The following is a 16,167-nucleotide window of genomic DNA, read 5'->3' on the forward strand; positions in this document are numbered from 1 at the left end:
TAATGAGAAAATGGCTGCTAATTCTTCTGTGGCTCTACAAACGGTCACATCAATTAACTGGGGTAGATGTGCAGGGGTAGATGTGCAAGTCCCTCTGCTTACACCATAGAAACATACCTCTTTACCATCCTTCAGCCAAACGCCTTCCACCTTCTCATCATTCAGGACAACAGAAAGCTCTACTGGATCCCCTGTTGGAGCCTGGACATCTGATAAGCCACTCTTTACTGTGGCAAATCTCTCTGAAGGGAGAGGAAACACCCTCAGTTACAGCAAGCAGGGAACGATGCTGAACAGATAATGCCAAACAAGATAATCAAGAACACTTGTTGCAGATTTTGTTAGCTAACTATTCCTTAGGAACAAACAAATATAGGAAGCTGCCTAATACCAAGTCGGACCCTTGGTCCATCTAACCCAGTATTCCAGGGGTCCCCAAACTAAGGCCCGGGGGCCAGATGTGGCCCAATCGCCTTCTTAATCCGGCCCGCGGATGGTCCGGGAATCAGCATGTTTTTACATGAGTGGAATGTGTCCTTTTAGTTAAAATGCATCTCTGGGTTATTTGTGGGGCATAGGAATCCGTTCATTTCCCCCCCAAAATATAGTTCGCCCCCCCCCACAAGGTCTGAGGGACAGTGGACCGGCCCCCTGCTGAAAAAGTTTGCTGACCCCTGCAGTATTCTCTACACTGGCTGGCGCGGCCCTCCAGAGTTTCAGGCAGGGGATATTCCCAGCCCTACCTAGAGATGCTGGGGATTGAGCATGAGACCTACATGCAAAGCAGATGATCTACTGCTGAGCTATGGCACTCTCCCCTTCTTGTTGTAGGGGCACTTGCACCCCCAACCACAACAGATCAGCCTGGAAACTTTTGTCTAGTATATGTGAGCTGCCGAGTGTGCTTCTGTGCTTCCTCGCCCAGAGATGCAAAGTTCCATTCTCATGGGTCTTTAAAGCCAGAAGGGGCAGCCCCTGCTATGTAACTGCTGCAGGTTTTCTTCAACAGTTGCTCACTTCCCCATTCATTTTATTTTAACTACGAGAGAATTTATGTCCTTTCCTTTCACCATATGATCTCAGAGCAGGTTGCAAACTTGCAATAAAAGAGTAAAGCAACCTCACAATAAGGCCGATTCAGAACAGCTTATAAAAAGAGACAAAAGCACAGCATGTCCTTATTAACATCCAGCGAGTGACAACTTGGGCTCCTCATGTGCAGCAGCATTTTAAATTCAAGTCTACAAACTGAAAAATACAAGGTGCAGATTTGCACCCCTGATCACATGGAAGTCATGTGTGGCTTGAGTTCAAAAACCATGTGATGCCATCTGACTGAAACTTGTTTTATTAAACTCTCTGACCACCCTTACCTTCTACAGTAACAACACAACTGCTGTAGTACTCTGTGGGGTCATTTTCTTGCATGGCAACCACCATGTAGTCTCCTGAGTCACCAAACTGAGCATCGTCGATGATCAGCTCTGCCGTCTTCCCTTCATGGGTCATGGTATGCTTGTTAGTCCTCGCAATCTCATGTCCATTCCTCAGCCACTTCAAGGTAACATCTTTAGTGGTCAGCTCACATTCCAAGCAAGCTTTGCCCTTCTCCTTGACTCGAACATTCTTCAAGTTTCTGACGAACTTAATTGGTGTTCCTTGAGAGGAAAGAGGAGATAGAAATTGGACTGTATGGAGTTCCACAAGAGCAAACCAGATTTTGGGAAGTCAAGGGCAACAACAGTGTGTTGATAGGGGGCTAAGTAAGCTAAAGGAGAGATAACCAAAGCTTGGAATTTTTCTAACAGTGGGATATTTATGATCCATAAAGCCTGGGTTCCAAAGAAACCAGGAGCTGTAACCAAGCTTTGTTCTTGATTTACCATTTGTTCTTTGCTTGGGGGACTCAAACCATGAGCCCAGGCTTAGATGCAGCACTAAGCCAGACCATGGCTTTGTCCCCAGCTAGCATGGCAGCAACAGGAGGAGGATGGTGGGGTGGGGGAATGAAGCAGCCATGATTTTAGTTCCATGCACCAACATGTTACATATTGACCTTTAAACTATAGCTAAGCTAAAGTGTGGATTAAAGTGATGTGGGAACCAGCCCAGCCAACACAGTGACAACTCCATCATATGTTGGAACAAACATATGATTTTGCCTCCCCCCGTCACCCATTTTTCTTCGAACCACCAAACAGCACTGTTAACAGAACATTCTTCTTTTCCATAGCAAAAATCCTTTCAAGTCATTGCTTTCACATTTTAGATTGAATTTAACTATGATAAGTCAGTAAAGTCAATAGGCTATTTAGTATTTTAGACATAATACTAGAATAGGAATCCAAGACGTTGGCAGCGAAGGAAAGCACAATATATTTTTGCAGCAATAAAAAAATGTGAATGACCTAGGCACTGACTCCAGTGGTTTTTTTTTTAATGGAAACCTTGGGCAATAGTTAACATACAGTTTCAGCATCACTTACTCTGAATGGAAAGATCAGCCTGAGTCGTGAGATCTCCAGCTTCGAAAGTGACAGCACCCACATCACTTGGACGGACATCCTTAATTTTCAGTGTGTGAGTTAAGCCATCCTCTGACGAGATGATCTCATACTTGTCATCGCGCTTCAGCTCTCTCCCATTGAACTTCCAAGCAAAGTTGGGCACCTTTTTGGAAAGGCGGATCTCAAACACAGCAGTCTGCCGCTCATTTACTTTCAAAGGTTTCAGGTCTGCCAAAAACTTCAGGGGTTCATCTGTTAAAAAACATGACGAGACTTCACTGTTTGCTTATATAGGTGCTCAACCACAGAGATTTCTCCACAGTACAGGCCAGATTCTCAGCCTGAGTTCATCAGTGCAACTCTACACAAATAACAAATACAGTGGAACCTCGGTTTATGAACACCTCGGTTTACAAATATTCGGTTTATAAACGCCACAGACCCATCTGGAACGGATTAATTCACTTTCCATTACTTTCAATGGGAAAGTTCGCTTCAGTTTATGAACGCTTCAGTTTATGAACAGACTTCTGGAACCAATTACACCCATGCTTCGGGTTAAGTACGCTTCAGGTTGAGTACTCCGCGGACCCGTCTGGAACCGATTAATCCACTTTCCATTACTTTCAATGGGAAAGTTCACTTCAGTTTATGAGCGCTTCAGTTTAAGTACTCCGCGGACTGTCTGGAACAGATTAATCCACTTTCCATTACTTTCAATGGGAAAGTTCGCTTCAGTTTATGAACGCTTCAGTTTATGAACAGACTTCCGGAACCAATTACACCCATGCTTCAGGTTAAGTACGCTTCAGGTTGAGTACTCCGCGGACCCATCTGGAACAGATTAATCCACTTTCCATTACTTTTAATGGGAAAGTTCGCTTCAGTTTATGAACGCTTCAGTTTAAGTACTCCGCGGACTGTCTGGAACAGATTAGTCCACTTTCCATTACTTTCAATGGGAAAGTTCATAAACCAAGGTACCACTGTATTACCATGACTTGTACACACTAAGCATATGATTTATCTTATGCAATTAAAGATCAGATTTACCTATTACTTTCAACCGTGCAGAGAGATGCTTATCTCCCACATGAAGACTGTATGTGCCCATGTCAGCTTCAGTCACATTGCTGATGTAGAGCATATACTTAGTGCCCATCTGCTTTGCTTCGTATTTTCCTAGGGAATACTGAAAACGCAAAGGTTCATCACCCTGGAAAAAGGAAATATAGAAAGCTTTGAATGATGAAGTGAAAAGCTACATGCATATGTAATGCAAGTGGAAGGACATCTAAAATATGTGTTGGGCACTGTATATACATTACTTGATTATTCATCACTTAGTAACTTGCAGCTGTGAACAGATCTAATAAAAAAGGATTTTGTTTCAGCTGACATCAGCTGATACAATATGCAATGCTCTTCCAACAGAGATTCAGCAGGTGTCTTCAGTATTTTGAAACATTGGCTTTAAGAATTAGCTGGTGAACAGGGATTTTAATTTTTATCTAGTTTTTCTTGTGTAAGCCACTCTGATCTTTTTTTCACTCTGATTTTTTTAAAAAGAAACAGTGATACATACATATTTTTCTAAATAAAAAAATGAAAATTATGTTCTGCTAGGGCCCCCTCCAGACTGGCTGTTTAAAATGGGCCTTTTATGTGTGATTTCCTTTAGTAATCTTTTCTTTTGAAATGGTAAGATAATTTTTGGGTTTTTTTAAATAATTTTTTTTGCTGCATTAAATGTGCATTCTGTACTTGGCCTCCTTTGGTAATATTTTATTTTGAATTTTTTAGGATAGTATATTAGTTTCCTATCAAGTATGTTGCTTTGAATGTATACTTTATATTTGACATTTTTCTACTGGGTTGTTTTATTTGATGTTTTCATGTAAATCGCTTTGAGGTTTTTTTCCTTAAAAATATAAAGCGGTATATAAATGAAACCAATAATAATAATAATAATAATAATAATAATAATAATAATAATAATAGGATCATATGTGACAGTGTGAATAGCATCATAGGTGCACATCAGCATGAATGCACAATTAAAAAGCTATATGGAGGGGCCTACTATTTGTAACATTTATGTACATGTGCCAGTCATTAAGTGATAACTACATTCATTAACTGGCTGCAACCGTAACAATAGGAAAACAATGCTATAATGCAGTCAGCATGTATTCATGAATGCATGGATTCAACTGAACATCACAGCGATGTTATAAAATCATTGGAAGTATGCCATAGCTGGCATATTGGTAGGTAAATGAGGATTAGGAAAAGAAATGTACGCAATTTCCTTTTTGCATACACTACAGTGTGGCTAAACAAACTATCCTTCTTTTCCTTCTTGGAATATAAAATGCATTGAATTAAATGGGCTTAGCCAAAAAGGCAGCTTTAGAGGAAAACCTATGACAGATACCCCTCCATTCATTAGTCTGAAAATCTCACATACCACCTTCCTTTGTTTCAGCCAATATAAAGAAAGGTGTTTGTTTACCTACCTTGATCCATGTCATCTTTGTATTGGCATCCCTCAGTTCTAAAATACAATCAAATATTGCTGTAGAGTCCACCTTAGCAGAAACATCCTCCAGAGGCTTCAGAATTTTTACTGCCTGAACAGAAATTAACCAAAGAAAATCATTAATAATTTCTCTTTTTTAAAAAAGAATGAATCATAATTCCAAATGATTTCCTATGCCCTAACCTTATTATTATTATTATTATTATTATTATTATTATTATTATTATTATTATGGATTCTGTGTTTTTATGCTGTAACTGCCCTGAGACCTGCAGGTCTATAGGGCAGTATACAAATTTAATAAATAACAATAACATTTTTTTTTAGCATTCTCCTTAAAAGTCCAATTTTCATTAGTAAATAGGATTGCTGATACCTTCCTGCTTCTATCCTTTTGCTGCTGTTTAACTTAACTTTGAATTCTGTTTGTTATAATGCTCTCTTGTTGTGGCCTATTATTCATTTTGTTTGTGTGTGTTGAATATTTGTGAGTTTCTTTTCCAGCTCACAATGTGTCCAGCACGCTCCTCTGCATGCTCCACTCTGCGCAGCATTGTCAAGCCTTTTGTGGAGACAATCACTGATGCAATAAACTCACTTCACACCCACGGTGCAAGCAGTAAGGTTTATTGCTGGTTTACAGCTTAATGGTTCTGTACACCAATAGCCCACAAATCAGTGACTAGCATGCTGCTAGGACAGTTTGCATCTGGATATGGTTCTCCCCCTCACAGCAGGAAGAAGAGCAGAGAGAGAAAATGTGGGATGTAATCCACCGAGAGCAGTCAAGTACAACATTCCTTGTTTTTCTAGAGTGGACATGCAAGGGGATGTTTGTTCCATCCAGCCAGTCGAAACTTCCTTGTTCCTCCTGGGCTGGAGCATACTTCCTTTTGCACGTGGCTAGAGGTGGGCGTGACCTTACCTGTCCAGGTAACAAAAGGACAAGGCATGCTGCCACACTCTCTCTTTTCCATCTTCCTTTCGTCGTGTGAACTGCAGTGACTGCTAGCTTGCAGTCACTGGGATTATTCCCTCATATGGGGTAGATCCACATGTACATATTTGTAACTAAGTCTGCCTTCAGGGATCCGACTGTGAACTGATGTGAGTAAATGTCTTTTATTGACTTTAAATAAGATTGTTGTGTCTTTATTCTTTTAAGAGGGATAAAAGGAAACTTACCAGGAACATACAATTCAATACTGAATTGTATGATAGTGAGAGGCTTACACAAGCCTGCAACCAGCTATCTGCTGTGCCTGTAAAAGGGGAATGTAAACTCCGCTAAAGGAACTTGCTAATGCAAGTTAGGAAGGATATTAATACACAAGATATCCTCTCCTGCTTCCCTGAACATTCCTACAGAAAATGAACAAACACATATCTTTCTCCTAGTCTCTGTGCATGAACATCACCTCATGCTCCTGTCTTTGAAGCCACTTGATTCTAGAAGTTTACGTTACACTGCATAGATAAGGAATGACTACTAGTTTCAGTTTCACATATACCAACAGTTTGGAGGTTTGTGTTTGCATGTGTAGGAAGTAGAGCCAAGAGTCCTGTGGCATCTTAAGTATCACAAATATACCAAGGCTTATGGCACCCAAAAGTGGTTAGTCATTAAATGGAAGAGGACCCTTCAAACGGGATACAGAGTTCTGTGAGGGTGCTCTTGGCTCTTTTCCCCCACCCCGCCCTCTGAAATCTGCTCTGGAGGTTTGGCCCACCCTCTGGAACAGTGTGGGGTGGAGGGTGGAAATAAGTCAAGATTGACACCCTCATCCCAACTTCTGTTTGCAGAAGGCTTCACTGACTCAAAGATTTTTCTGATTACGGAAGGGCACCATTGGATCCAATCTTTTGTTTTTGCATCAACAGACTTTGCATACAAGTGTATCATGGCAATATTTTTCATGAGGTAGGATTAAAACACACACATTGTTATTATTATTACTATTTTCTTTTTTTAATGCCCAAAGACTGAATTCCACTTTTCTTTGATCCAATATCCCCCCCCCATGACATACAGATAAGACAACATGCACCTGAATAAAATAACTGCTGCCAAATTGAAACAGAAGACTTCTTTATGGTATACCTGGGAGCAGAGATGGAATGTCGTTTCAGTGTCCAAAAGCATCACTAACCTCAACTTCTACTTTTTTCTTCATCTCCTTCAGCTTTTTAAGAAGTCCTCGGAAATCTGTGAAGCCGTATTCCATGCAGACCTTCTCAAAGTCCTTCTTGGGCACCTTGGAGAGAATCTCCAGCATTTCTTTCTCATTAACCACCCTCTTCTCTTTTTTCTTTTGAGCCGGAGGCCCCCTGTGTGCACACACAGAACAGGTCATGTGGCAGCCATTTGGTATTTATTCATCTACTTCTAACAGAAAATCATCAGGGTCTTTGCAAAACTATAATTCCCAGGGCTCTTGAGAGGGAAACCATGATAATTAAACCAGCTTGGAAGTCTTAAGACAAATCTTTCCCAAACTATTTTCCTTTATCCATGGGTATGTTTTTCTTCTTCTCCCAGAGAACATTCTGATCTATGTGGTTGGGCTACTTCCTCCCTGAGCTCCCTGAGGGAACATAACAGATTGTTTCTTGGCTCAGATTTGGCTGCTCACTGTGTTTTCTGGCTGACAGGCCACTCCCCACCCATGGCCTGAGACAGAGACAATGGAACAGCTACTTTGGGACTCCTTCTCCCTCCCTGCACCACTCAATAATTGTTGTTGTCATTTAGTCATGTCAGACTCTTCATGACCCCATGGACCACAGCACGCCAGGCACTGCTGTCTTCCACTGCCTCCTGCAGTTTGGTCAAAAAAACTGCGGGAGGCAGTGGAAGACAGGAGTTGGTTAGAGACGTGGCATTAAAAAGTTTAAAGCAAACAAACTAACAGAAAAAAATGACCCCTACATGGTTTGCCATCCACAGGGACAGCCATACTCTGGCCTCTCTCATTGCCATGGCCTTTAACTCCTGCAGGAGCAGTGCTCATACTGCTTCTTGCTTGGCCACCATCCCAGCAACCAACCCACAATGATGTTGTAACCAGGGCCAGCCCTACCATGAGGCAAAGTGAGGCAGCTGCCTCAGGAGGCAAATACTGAGGCAGAGAGTGGATGTGCAGGTGCTATGCAGCCTATCCTGCATCCACTAATCTAGGCCACTGCCCTTGGGATGAAATGGAGGATGTTGAGATAAGATTCAGCAGTCTGCTGGGCTTTTGTACATGGAACAGGAGTGGGAGGAGGAAACGTCTTGCCCTTTCCTTCAGGCAGCAAAACTCCTTGGGCTGGTCCTCTTTGTAACCCACATAGGGGAAAGATCTGGAAACTGACCACAGGTGTATTGGGGGTTGGGAGAGCATCTCACCTTTTCTTCAACATTTTTTTGAAATCCAGCTTTTCTTCACCTTTTGGTTTAAAAAAAGTGAAAGAAAATTAAAAGTAGAGAGTTAGTACAGACAGTCTGCATTCTCAAGTAAGGTTCTGGAGCGAGTGGTCGCGAACCAGATCCAGGTGCTTTTGGAAAAAACTGATTTTCTAGATCTTTTTCAATTGGGGTTTAGGCCGGGGTTTGGCACAGAAACTGCTTTGGTCACCCTGTATTGTGATCTCTCTCAAGAGACAAGGGAAACATGTTCCTGTTAATTTTCCTTAACCTCTCAGCAGTTTTTGATACCATCAACCATGGTATCCTTCTGGAACGGCTGTCCGAACGGGGGGGGGGGCACTGCTTTGCAGTGGTTCCAGTCGTACTTGGATGGTTGTTCACAAAGGATGTTGCTTGGGGTATGCTTTTCAGCCCCATGGAGCCTTCAATGTGGGGTTCCGCAGGGCTCGATCCTAACCCCTATGCTGTTTCACATCTATATGAAACCACTGGGTGGTGTTATCTGGAGGTTTGGAGTATGTTGTCAGTAGTATGCCCATGACACTCAGCTCTACTTCTCCTTTACGGCTGCAGGTGAGGCAGTGGAAATGCTGGACTGGTTTCTTGCCTCAATAATGGACTAGATGAGGACCAACAAACTGAAGCTCAATCCAGATAAGACTGAGGCACTGTTAGTGGGTGGTTCCCTAGACCAGATGGGTAGGATTGCCTGTTCTTGATGGGGTTGCACTTCCTCTGAAGGAGCAGGTTCATAGCTTCAGGGTACTCCTGGATCCTTTGTTGTCACTTGAGGCTCAGGTGGTCTCAGTAGCGTGGAGTGCCTTCCACCAGCTTTGGCTGGTAGCCCAGCTATGCCCCTATCTGGACAGGGATAGCCTAACTACTGTTGTCAATGCTCTAGTAATCTCAAGGTTAGATTACTGCAATGCGTTATACGTAGAGCTGCCTCTGAAGATGGTTCAAAAATTTCAGCTGGTGCAGAATTCAGCCTGGTTGCTCACCAGGTAAATACAGTTTGAACATATTACATCCATCCTGGTTCGACTGCACTGGCTACCAATTAGTTTCTGGGCCTAATTCAAAGTGCTGACCTATAAAGCTTTAAATGGCTCAGGGCTGCAATACCTCAAGGACTGCCTCTTTCCATAGAAACCTACCCAGACCCTGAGATCATCTTCTGAAGCTCTTCTTCATGTGCCTACTCCACCAGAGGTCTGGAGGGTGGCAACACAAGAACGGGAATTTTCATTATACACCTTTACACACCTTTACCCTTATACACCTTTAGGTGCCAGGCAAAAACATTTCCCTTTAACCAGGCCTTGGGTTGATTGACATCCTATACCCTTTTAAAATGTGTGGGCGGGGGTTATTGGGTTGGTTTTGCTTTTATTTTGATCATATATTTTGTGGTTTTATATTCTGATTTTATCCTATGTATCACTCTCAGACCTTCAAGTACAGGGTGGTATATAAATTTGATAAATATAAATAAATAAATTAGGAACAAGGAACCAGTTTACAGCGTAGCTTAGGAGACCCACCTGTATACCTTATTACACATCTACCAAAGAGCTTCCATATCCTTATTCCATATTCCACTTTGGTAAAAGTTCCGAAGGCCTTTCTTTCCCCCCTCTAATGCAGTGTCTTTCCCCCATGAAATCAGTTTAGGTATGTGTTTGGTACTTACTTTCACTTATAGTCAAGGACACAGTACAGATGAGGTCAGCATGGTCATTGGAAACAACACACTTGTAATTGTCTGCATCATCTGCATGGAGGTTTTCCATCTGCAAAGAAGACAGGGCACCCAGACAAAACAGGCAGTGAGGGGCACTTGCAGACTTTATGCAACCAGCATAACTCGCCCCTTAAACACTGAGGCATCTGGAGTCAATTTCATGTTGATTTGAAGCAATTGCCTCTTGCTAAAGATAAGGCTTCTCCAGACAGGGCTATTCTCACATATGGCTCTCCAGATGTTGTTGAACTGTAACTCCCATCATCTCTGGTGATTCGCCATGCTGGCTGAGCAGATGGGAGTTGCAATCCAACAATATATAGAACAGGCATCCCTAGACTTCGGCCCTCCAGATGTTTTGGACTACAATTCCCATCATCCCTGACCACTGGTCCTGTTAGCTAGGGATCATGGGAGTTGTAGGCCAAAACATGTGGAGGGCCGCAGTTTGGGGATGCCTGGTATAGTGAGTCACAGATTTCTCACTCCTGGCCTTGGCTCCATACTTGCCTGGAGCCACTTCTCAGGGTTGAACTAGCAAGAAGACTGAAGAGAGCTCTTTGGAGAGATTTTACCTCTTCTCTTTGACTTCCTCTCCCTAAAATGACATCACATGAGCCAATAAGTTATTTCAAAGGCCCTATGCATGTTTTTCCATAATTGAAGAACAGCTTAATAAATGCAACTCTCTGAATACCGCAGCTGATGGCCCAACAGAGTGGGAGCATTTCAAACTGTAACACTGAAGATTGCTGTTGAAAAATACGGCATTCAGCTTGATGTAGAGCAGAAATTCATTTCAGTTCATTTTTAATGCAAACCTAAGCCACACTTCCTAAGCCAATATGTGAAACGAAACACAGCTAAACTTCAAAAGTTGCACCTCTCCAAATTTTGTGATGCGGCTCACCAGCAAAAAACTGAGTACAAAGATGCATATATTGGGGAAAGTGTGCAGATAAACAAGTAAACATAAGGTGCAAAAATGCATAGTATTAGGAGGAAATGGTTTGCAAAAACGCAGCTTTGTGTACAAAATGGAAATATTTGGAAAAATGTGCATGAAAAATGCATACAAATTTTCATATATATTTTTTTTAATAAGCAAACTGATGCAGAAATGGGGAGATTGGAACTGAAGACTATAAAAGCAAAATACAGTATGAGAGAAATCGAAATCCAGAAGATTCTTCCCTCTCTACACTTCAGAGAAGTAGGTTATAGTAAGAAAATGGATTTTCAAAGCAACTCATATTACCTTAAGGACATACTCCTTATTGATGCTGTCGTAAAACATCTTTGATCCTTCTTTGATTGGTATCCCACTTTCTCTTTTCCAGACGACACTGGGTTTTGGGTTCCCTTTCACTTTGGCTCGAAATACAGCTTTGTCTCCTGTAGGTAAATGTGAAGCAGCATCAAGTGAAATTCGAGTGATATTCTATTTTGCAGCAACCTAACTTTTCTGTGCCAAAATTAACCATTCCTCCTCCAACTAATGCTAGAGGAAGAGCAGCTGCATGCAGAGTTTCTGTGCGGCTAGCTCTGGTTTTTGCGTCTTCGGATAGTGCCTGTGATGTCTTGAAGGTGAAGTGGCTTATAGACTAGATGAATGCTACTTCTGCTCACCTTCAGGGACTGTTAGTGGATGAGGTTTCTCTACAAATTCTGGGATGCTCTCCCCTGCAGGTATCTCGACAGAGTGGGAAACCATGCTGAAAGACTCCACAACAGAAGAGCTCTTGCTAGTTGAAACCGTCTCCTCTGCCAGGCAGAAACTTACAATTATTCATATAAAATGGTTCACCAGATTTCAACTCCCCACCCCCCAAAAGAACATAGTATGTGGGCAGTTATTTCATTAACTTATTTTGAGAATTAAATCCCCATTTTCGTCTCTGAGGTCCACATAGCAAGTCATGGAAAATAATGACTTGTGCCATTTTAGTGTCTTCCTAAAGAGAAATGCTGTTTTCTGGGGGCAGGGGTGGGTGGGTTGGGTGTGCATAAGAGTTACACACCCAAACTAAGCAGGATCAGCTGATGCATGGGGGCTCAATCCTGCTTTTTGTCATGAAAGCAGCCATATGTCTACCTGCCTCACACCTGATGTCAGTTATGGTTTCAGGAAAACAGGTTTGGCCCCCAGGTCGCAGGTTGCCCTCCTCTGACATAAGCAATGGCACCAGAGGGATGAGCAATGGACAGAATGTGTTTCGTTGATCTGCTTCTCTCCTGTCTTCACTATGCGGATGCTCCTAGTTCATATAGACATTAGAAAAGCTCTGATGTAACGTGTGAACTGTAATGAATATAAACAGCTAAGTAATATCAAATGTGACGGACTCTTCAGATTAATCGATTAATCTGTCTTTATCAGTGCACCCAGGTAACGCAGATGGCGCTGTGGGTTAAACCAGAGCCTAGGGCTTGCCGATCAGAAGGTCAGCGGTTCGAATCCCTGCGACGGGGTGAGCTCCCGTTGCTCGGTCCCAGCTCCTGCCAACCTAGCAGTTCGAAAGTGCAAGTAGATAAATAGGTACCGCTAAAGCGGGAAGGTAAACGGCGTTTCCGTGTGCTGCTCTGGTTCACCAGAAGCAGCTTTGTCATGCTGGCCACATGACCTGGAAGCTGTACGCTGGCTCCCTCGGCCAGTAAAGCGAGATGAGCGCCACAACCCCGGAGTTGGTCATGACTGGACCTAATGGTCAGGCCAGGGTCCCTTTACCTTTACCTATCAGTGCACCCAGTGTTGTACAGAGTAATGAAAACAAAGGTAGTCCTCCTTGTAACAAAGGAGGTTACAAGATAAATTTAGTCAGTGATTGGTGGGAGTGGAAAGGAAGGGTAATAAGTGTTGAGTGGCAATAGAGGGGTTAATACAAAAGCTTTATGGAAGAGGTTGATTTGGGGCTGCAATGTGAAAGAAGATAGAAAGGGGAGGGGCTATCTAGGTATTCATGAAGGAGGACGTGCTTTGCATAAGGATAACCATGGAGGATGGACAAACTAAATGTTTATTCTGTATTTTGTGTTTATATCTTGTATTTCTATGTTGTGAACTGCCCTGAGATATATGGATGAAGGGTGGTATATAAGTTTAATAAAAAATAAACAATAGATATAATAAATAATGGAGCAGGAGACATCAAGGAAGTTGAGGGTGGTAAAATAAGAAGTGGCAGTCGCAGGCAATGATATACTGAGCTATAAAGAGAGTTAATGGATGGATAAGGTTGCAGAGAACTCTAAATGGAAGGGCAAGGAATTAATGCTGGGTGCAGAAGAGAATGGGAAACTATGGCAGGGATTTGAGGGGAGCATCATACCCCTCACACCCACCAATGTCTCAGCCATTCTCTAGTTCTTGGTAATAACACAGGAGGTTAGTTCCAGCTGAGACTTAAAATAATGCTCTGCTATCTACCAGTTGCATATTTCTGGTATAAGTTGTCTGCAAGATGGGAAGAGCTCAGCATGATGGAGTCAGGGCACAAGGTGAGCTGCACTACGTGTTGCTACTTCCCTATCTGCCCATCCCTGCTGAGACAAATTTTGACAGGTGGGGAGGGCTGACACCTGAGATGTATATTTTTAGGACCCACATTATTTTTTTGTGCGTGTATGCTGTTTGAAACGGTTTTTAATGTTGTGTTTTAAGTGTAGCCCATTCTGAGTAGAAGGGCAGGTAAACAAGAACGCCTTGTGGGGAGGCCTGGTGGGTTAAATTTGGCCTGTGGGTCGGAGGTTCCCCACTCCCATACCACACACTGAGAAAGGGTTAACCAATTTGTTCAGAAATGTATGGAAATTGAAATGCAAACGCAAAAGTAGAAAACATGTAACAAAATGTTAACATCAGCACAAGATGGCTCTAACCAGCTAGAGTTCGTCATAACTAACTGAGGTTCCTTTACTTAAAACAGTAATGGTGATGGTGACAAAGAACAAATTTCCTTCTGTGGGACACATAATGCCAGCCTAAGCATGCAGAAGTTATGTCCCATTTAGTTCAATGAGACTTAACAGCTAGGTAAGTGTGGACAGAATTATTCATTAATTCAGTCATTATTTATGAAATCATCCTTTATTGTAAAAAATTCTCAGGGTAAAAACTACAGGGTGAAAATTACAGCCAACATAAACTCAATTAAAAATTATAACTTAATAGGGATAGAGATAGTAGCCTTTCTCACAGCTGACTTTAGCTGGATTGAGCCCAACAGATTTAGCTCCTTATTAACCAACAACATTATTTGATGCTCCGAGCTTCTGGAGATTGTCATAATACTTGCCTCCCACAATTGTGGTGGTCCGAGACATGTGCTGCACTGAGCTGGAGCTAGAGCTGGAGACCATGGAGTGAGATTCCATATGCATGACGGCGGTTGCCATAATGGCGTTCTGCAGATTACAGTATTTTCAGGGGCTGTAGAATAAAAAGCTTGATCATTTTACTCAGTCAAAGCAAGTCTAGTGTTCACTCCCATATCTCATGACCATGAAACAGCATGCAGGATTGGGGTAAAGTGATATAGCAGTTGGACAAAGCAGAGAGGAGCCAGTCTGGTCTCAATGGCTGGAGTGAGCAGGAACAGGGAGAAGGGTTGGGGCCCTCATCTCAGCAACGTCCCCAAGAACTTCTATTGATTTTCTCCCATTACATTATTGTCATCCACTCTTGTCAAGATTAGTAATGTTCCACATCTGGGGAAACTAGGTAACACCCAACTGTGCGTTTCTGTTTGTGGAAAGGGCTTGTGATCTCGTATATGCCTCCATAAATGGAGGCAATTTTGCACCAGCTCCTTCTTCCCTCTTGTGACTCCCTGCATCACAGTCCATGCTGTGCTGGAGGGTCTTGCAACTGTGAGATACAATTATTTTTTGGCCAGGGGTGGGGGTGCTGGAGGGAGGAAGAATAAGTGAAAATTTCTTTCAGTTCTCTTTAATCCACGGGATTAAAAAAAGCCTTTCCCACAAGCAGAGGGAAATGCCACACCCTGGCATTTTACTTATCTATTAATAACTAGGTGCATCTTCCATAACCTTTAACCCAAAGCCAACCCTATCTAACAATATATAATAAAGATGGAAGAGCCATATTTTTGTACTGCTTCTTAAAGGATCGAAAAGATTTATAAGCCTAGGAGAATAAAAAGGTCCATGTGGGACCCAAATGATAATAACAATAAGGACCTAGTCAGCCTCCCTACGGACGGCATTCCAAAGCCAGGAACCACAACCCCTGGCAGCCTGTTTCTGGTCATCATCATTACCCAAGAAGGTGGGGGTCAACCATGAGGGAAGCTTCAGATGATAATCACAGTGATCGTGCGGACTGTGGGGAAAGACAAGATGGTCCAGTAAGCAACTGTATCCTAATCCTTAGGACTAGGAGTTTAGGAGCTCAGGAAAACCCAGGGGCCATTGAAGCATTTTAAACACTGGTCAGATATGCCCTCACCATCTGAACTGCCTGGTTTGGTATGGCATCTTGATGTAGGACAGCCTGGCCCTCGTTGCTTGGATAATAGGTAGATGCATGGGGATGGGAGTTCATTGGGTGGAACAGCAATGAGGTTTGGTGCCATATGGTTTTCAGGCAGCAGGCTGGCTTGCTTATTTTATATCAAACCTCTAAATCACATTTCTACTGAGAGCCACCCACCAAACTTATCTGTCACTCAGATCACGGAAGAGAGTTTCCATGACAACACTGCACATTATTGATGGAGCCTGCCACTAGTGTGAAGATGGTCTGCATCTTTTCAGATCCAGGACTCATCTTCAACCCAAACATGCAGTTGAGGCCCCATTTCTTCATGCGGTTTGCTGTGTATTTGTATTGTGCTACTTGCTGCTGCTGTGACCCTCCTTAGATCAGGCTGTCCTGCCTTTGGGACCAAGCCCAGAGAGTGATGCTGGGAGAGTGCTCTTTGCCCCCTGATGGTTAGGTTATGGG

The 16,167-nt window shown here is 42.7% G+C and overlaps 1 protein-coding gene across 2 annotated transcripts in view; it reads right to left on the reverse strand.

Annotated features, from left to right (window-relative positions):
- IGSF22 (immunoglobulin superfamily member 22) overlaps window positions 1–14,597 on the reverse strand; it is a 33,503-nt gene extending 18,906 nt beyond the window's left edge. Inside the window, exons 1-11 of one of the 2 annotated variants that reach the window (XM_035130737.2) lie at window positions 14,498–14,597; window positions 11,832–11,966; window positions 11,461–11,597; window positions 10,152–10,251; window positions 8,438–8,477; window positions 7,200–7,377; window positions 5,027–5,140; window positions 3,561–3,723; window positions 2,487–2,759; window positions 1,374–1,658; window positions 118–242 (exon numbers count right to left, since the gene is read on the reverse strand). In XM_035130737.2, coding sequence (XP_034986628.1) covers window positions 118–242; window positions 1,374–1,658; window positions 2,487–2,759; window positions 3,561–3,723; window positions 5,027–5,140; window positions 7,200–7,377; window positions 8,438–8,477; window positions 10,152–10,251; window positions 11,461–11,597; window positions 11,832–11,966; window positions 14,498–14,597 — 1,650 coding nt within the window. Of the gene's footprint in view, window positions 1–117; window positions 243–1,373; window positions 1,659–2,486; window positions 2,760–3,560; window positions 3,724–5,026; window positions 5,141–7,150; window positions 7,378–8,437; window positions 8,478–10,151; window positions 10,252–11,460; window positions 11,598–11,831; window positions 11,967–14,497 lie in introns of those variants that run through there. The other variant, XM_060276120.1, reaches the window with a different exon arrangement.
- Window positions 14,598–16,167: the final 1,570 nt, after the last annotated feature.

This window comes from Zootoca vivipara, chromosome 1 (genome assembly GCF_963506605.1).
Source record: "Zootoca vivipara chromosome 1, rZooViv1.1, whole genome shotgun sequence".
Taxonomy (NCBI): domain Eukaryota; kingdom Metazoa; phylum Chordata; class Lepidosauria; order Squamata; family Lacertidae; genus Zootoca; species Zootoca vivipara.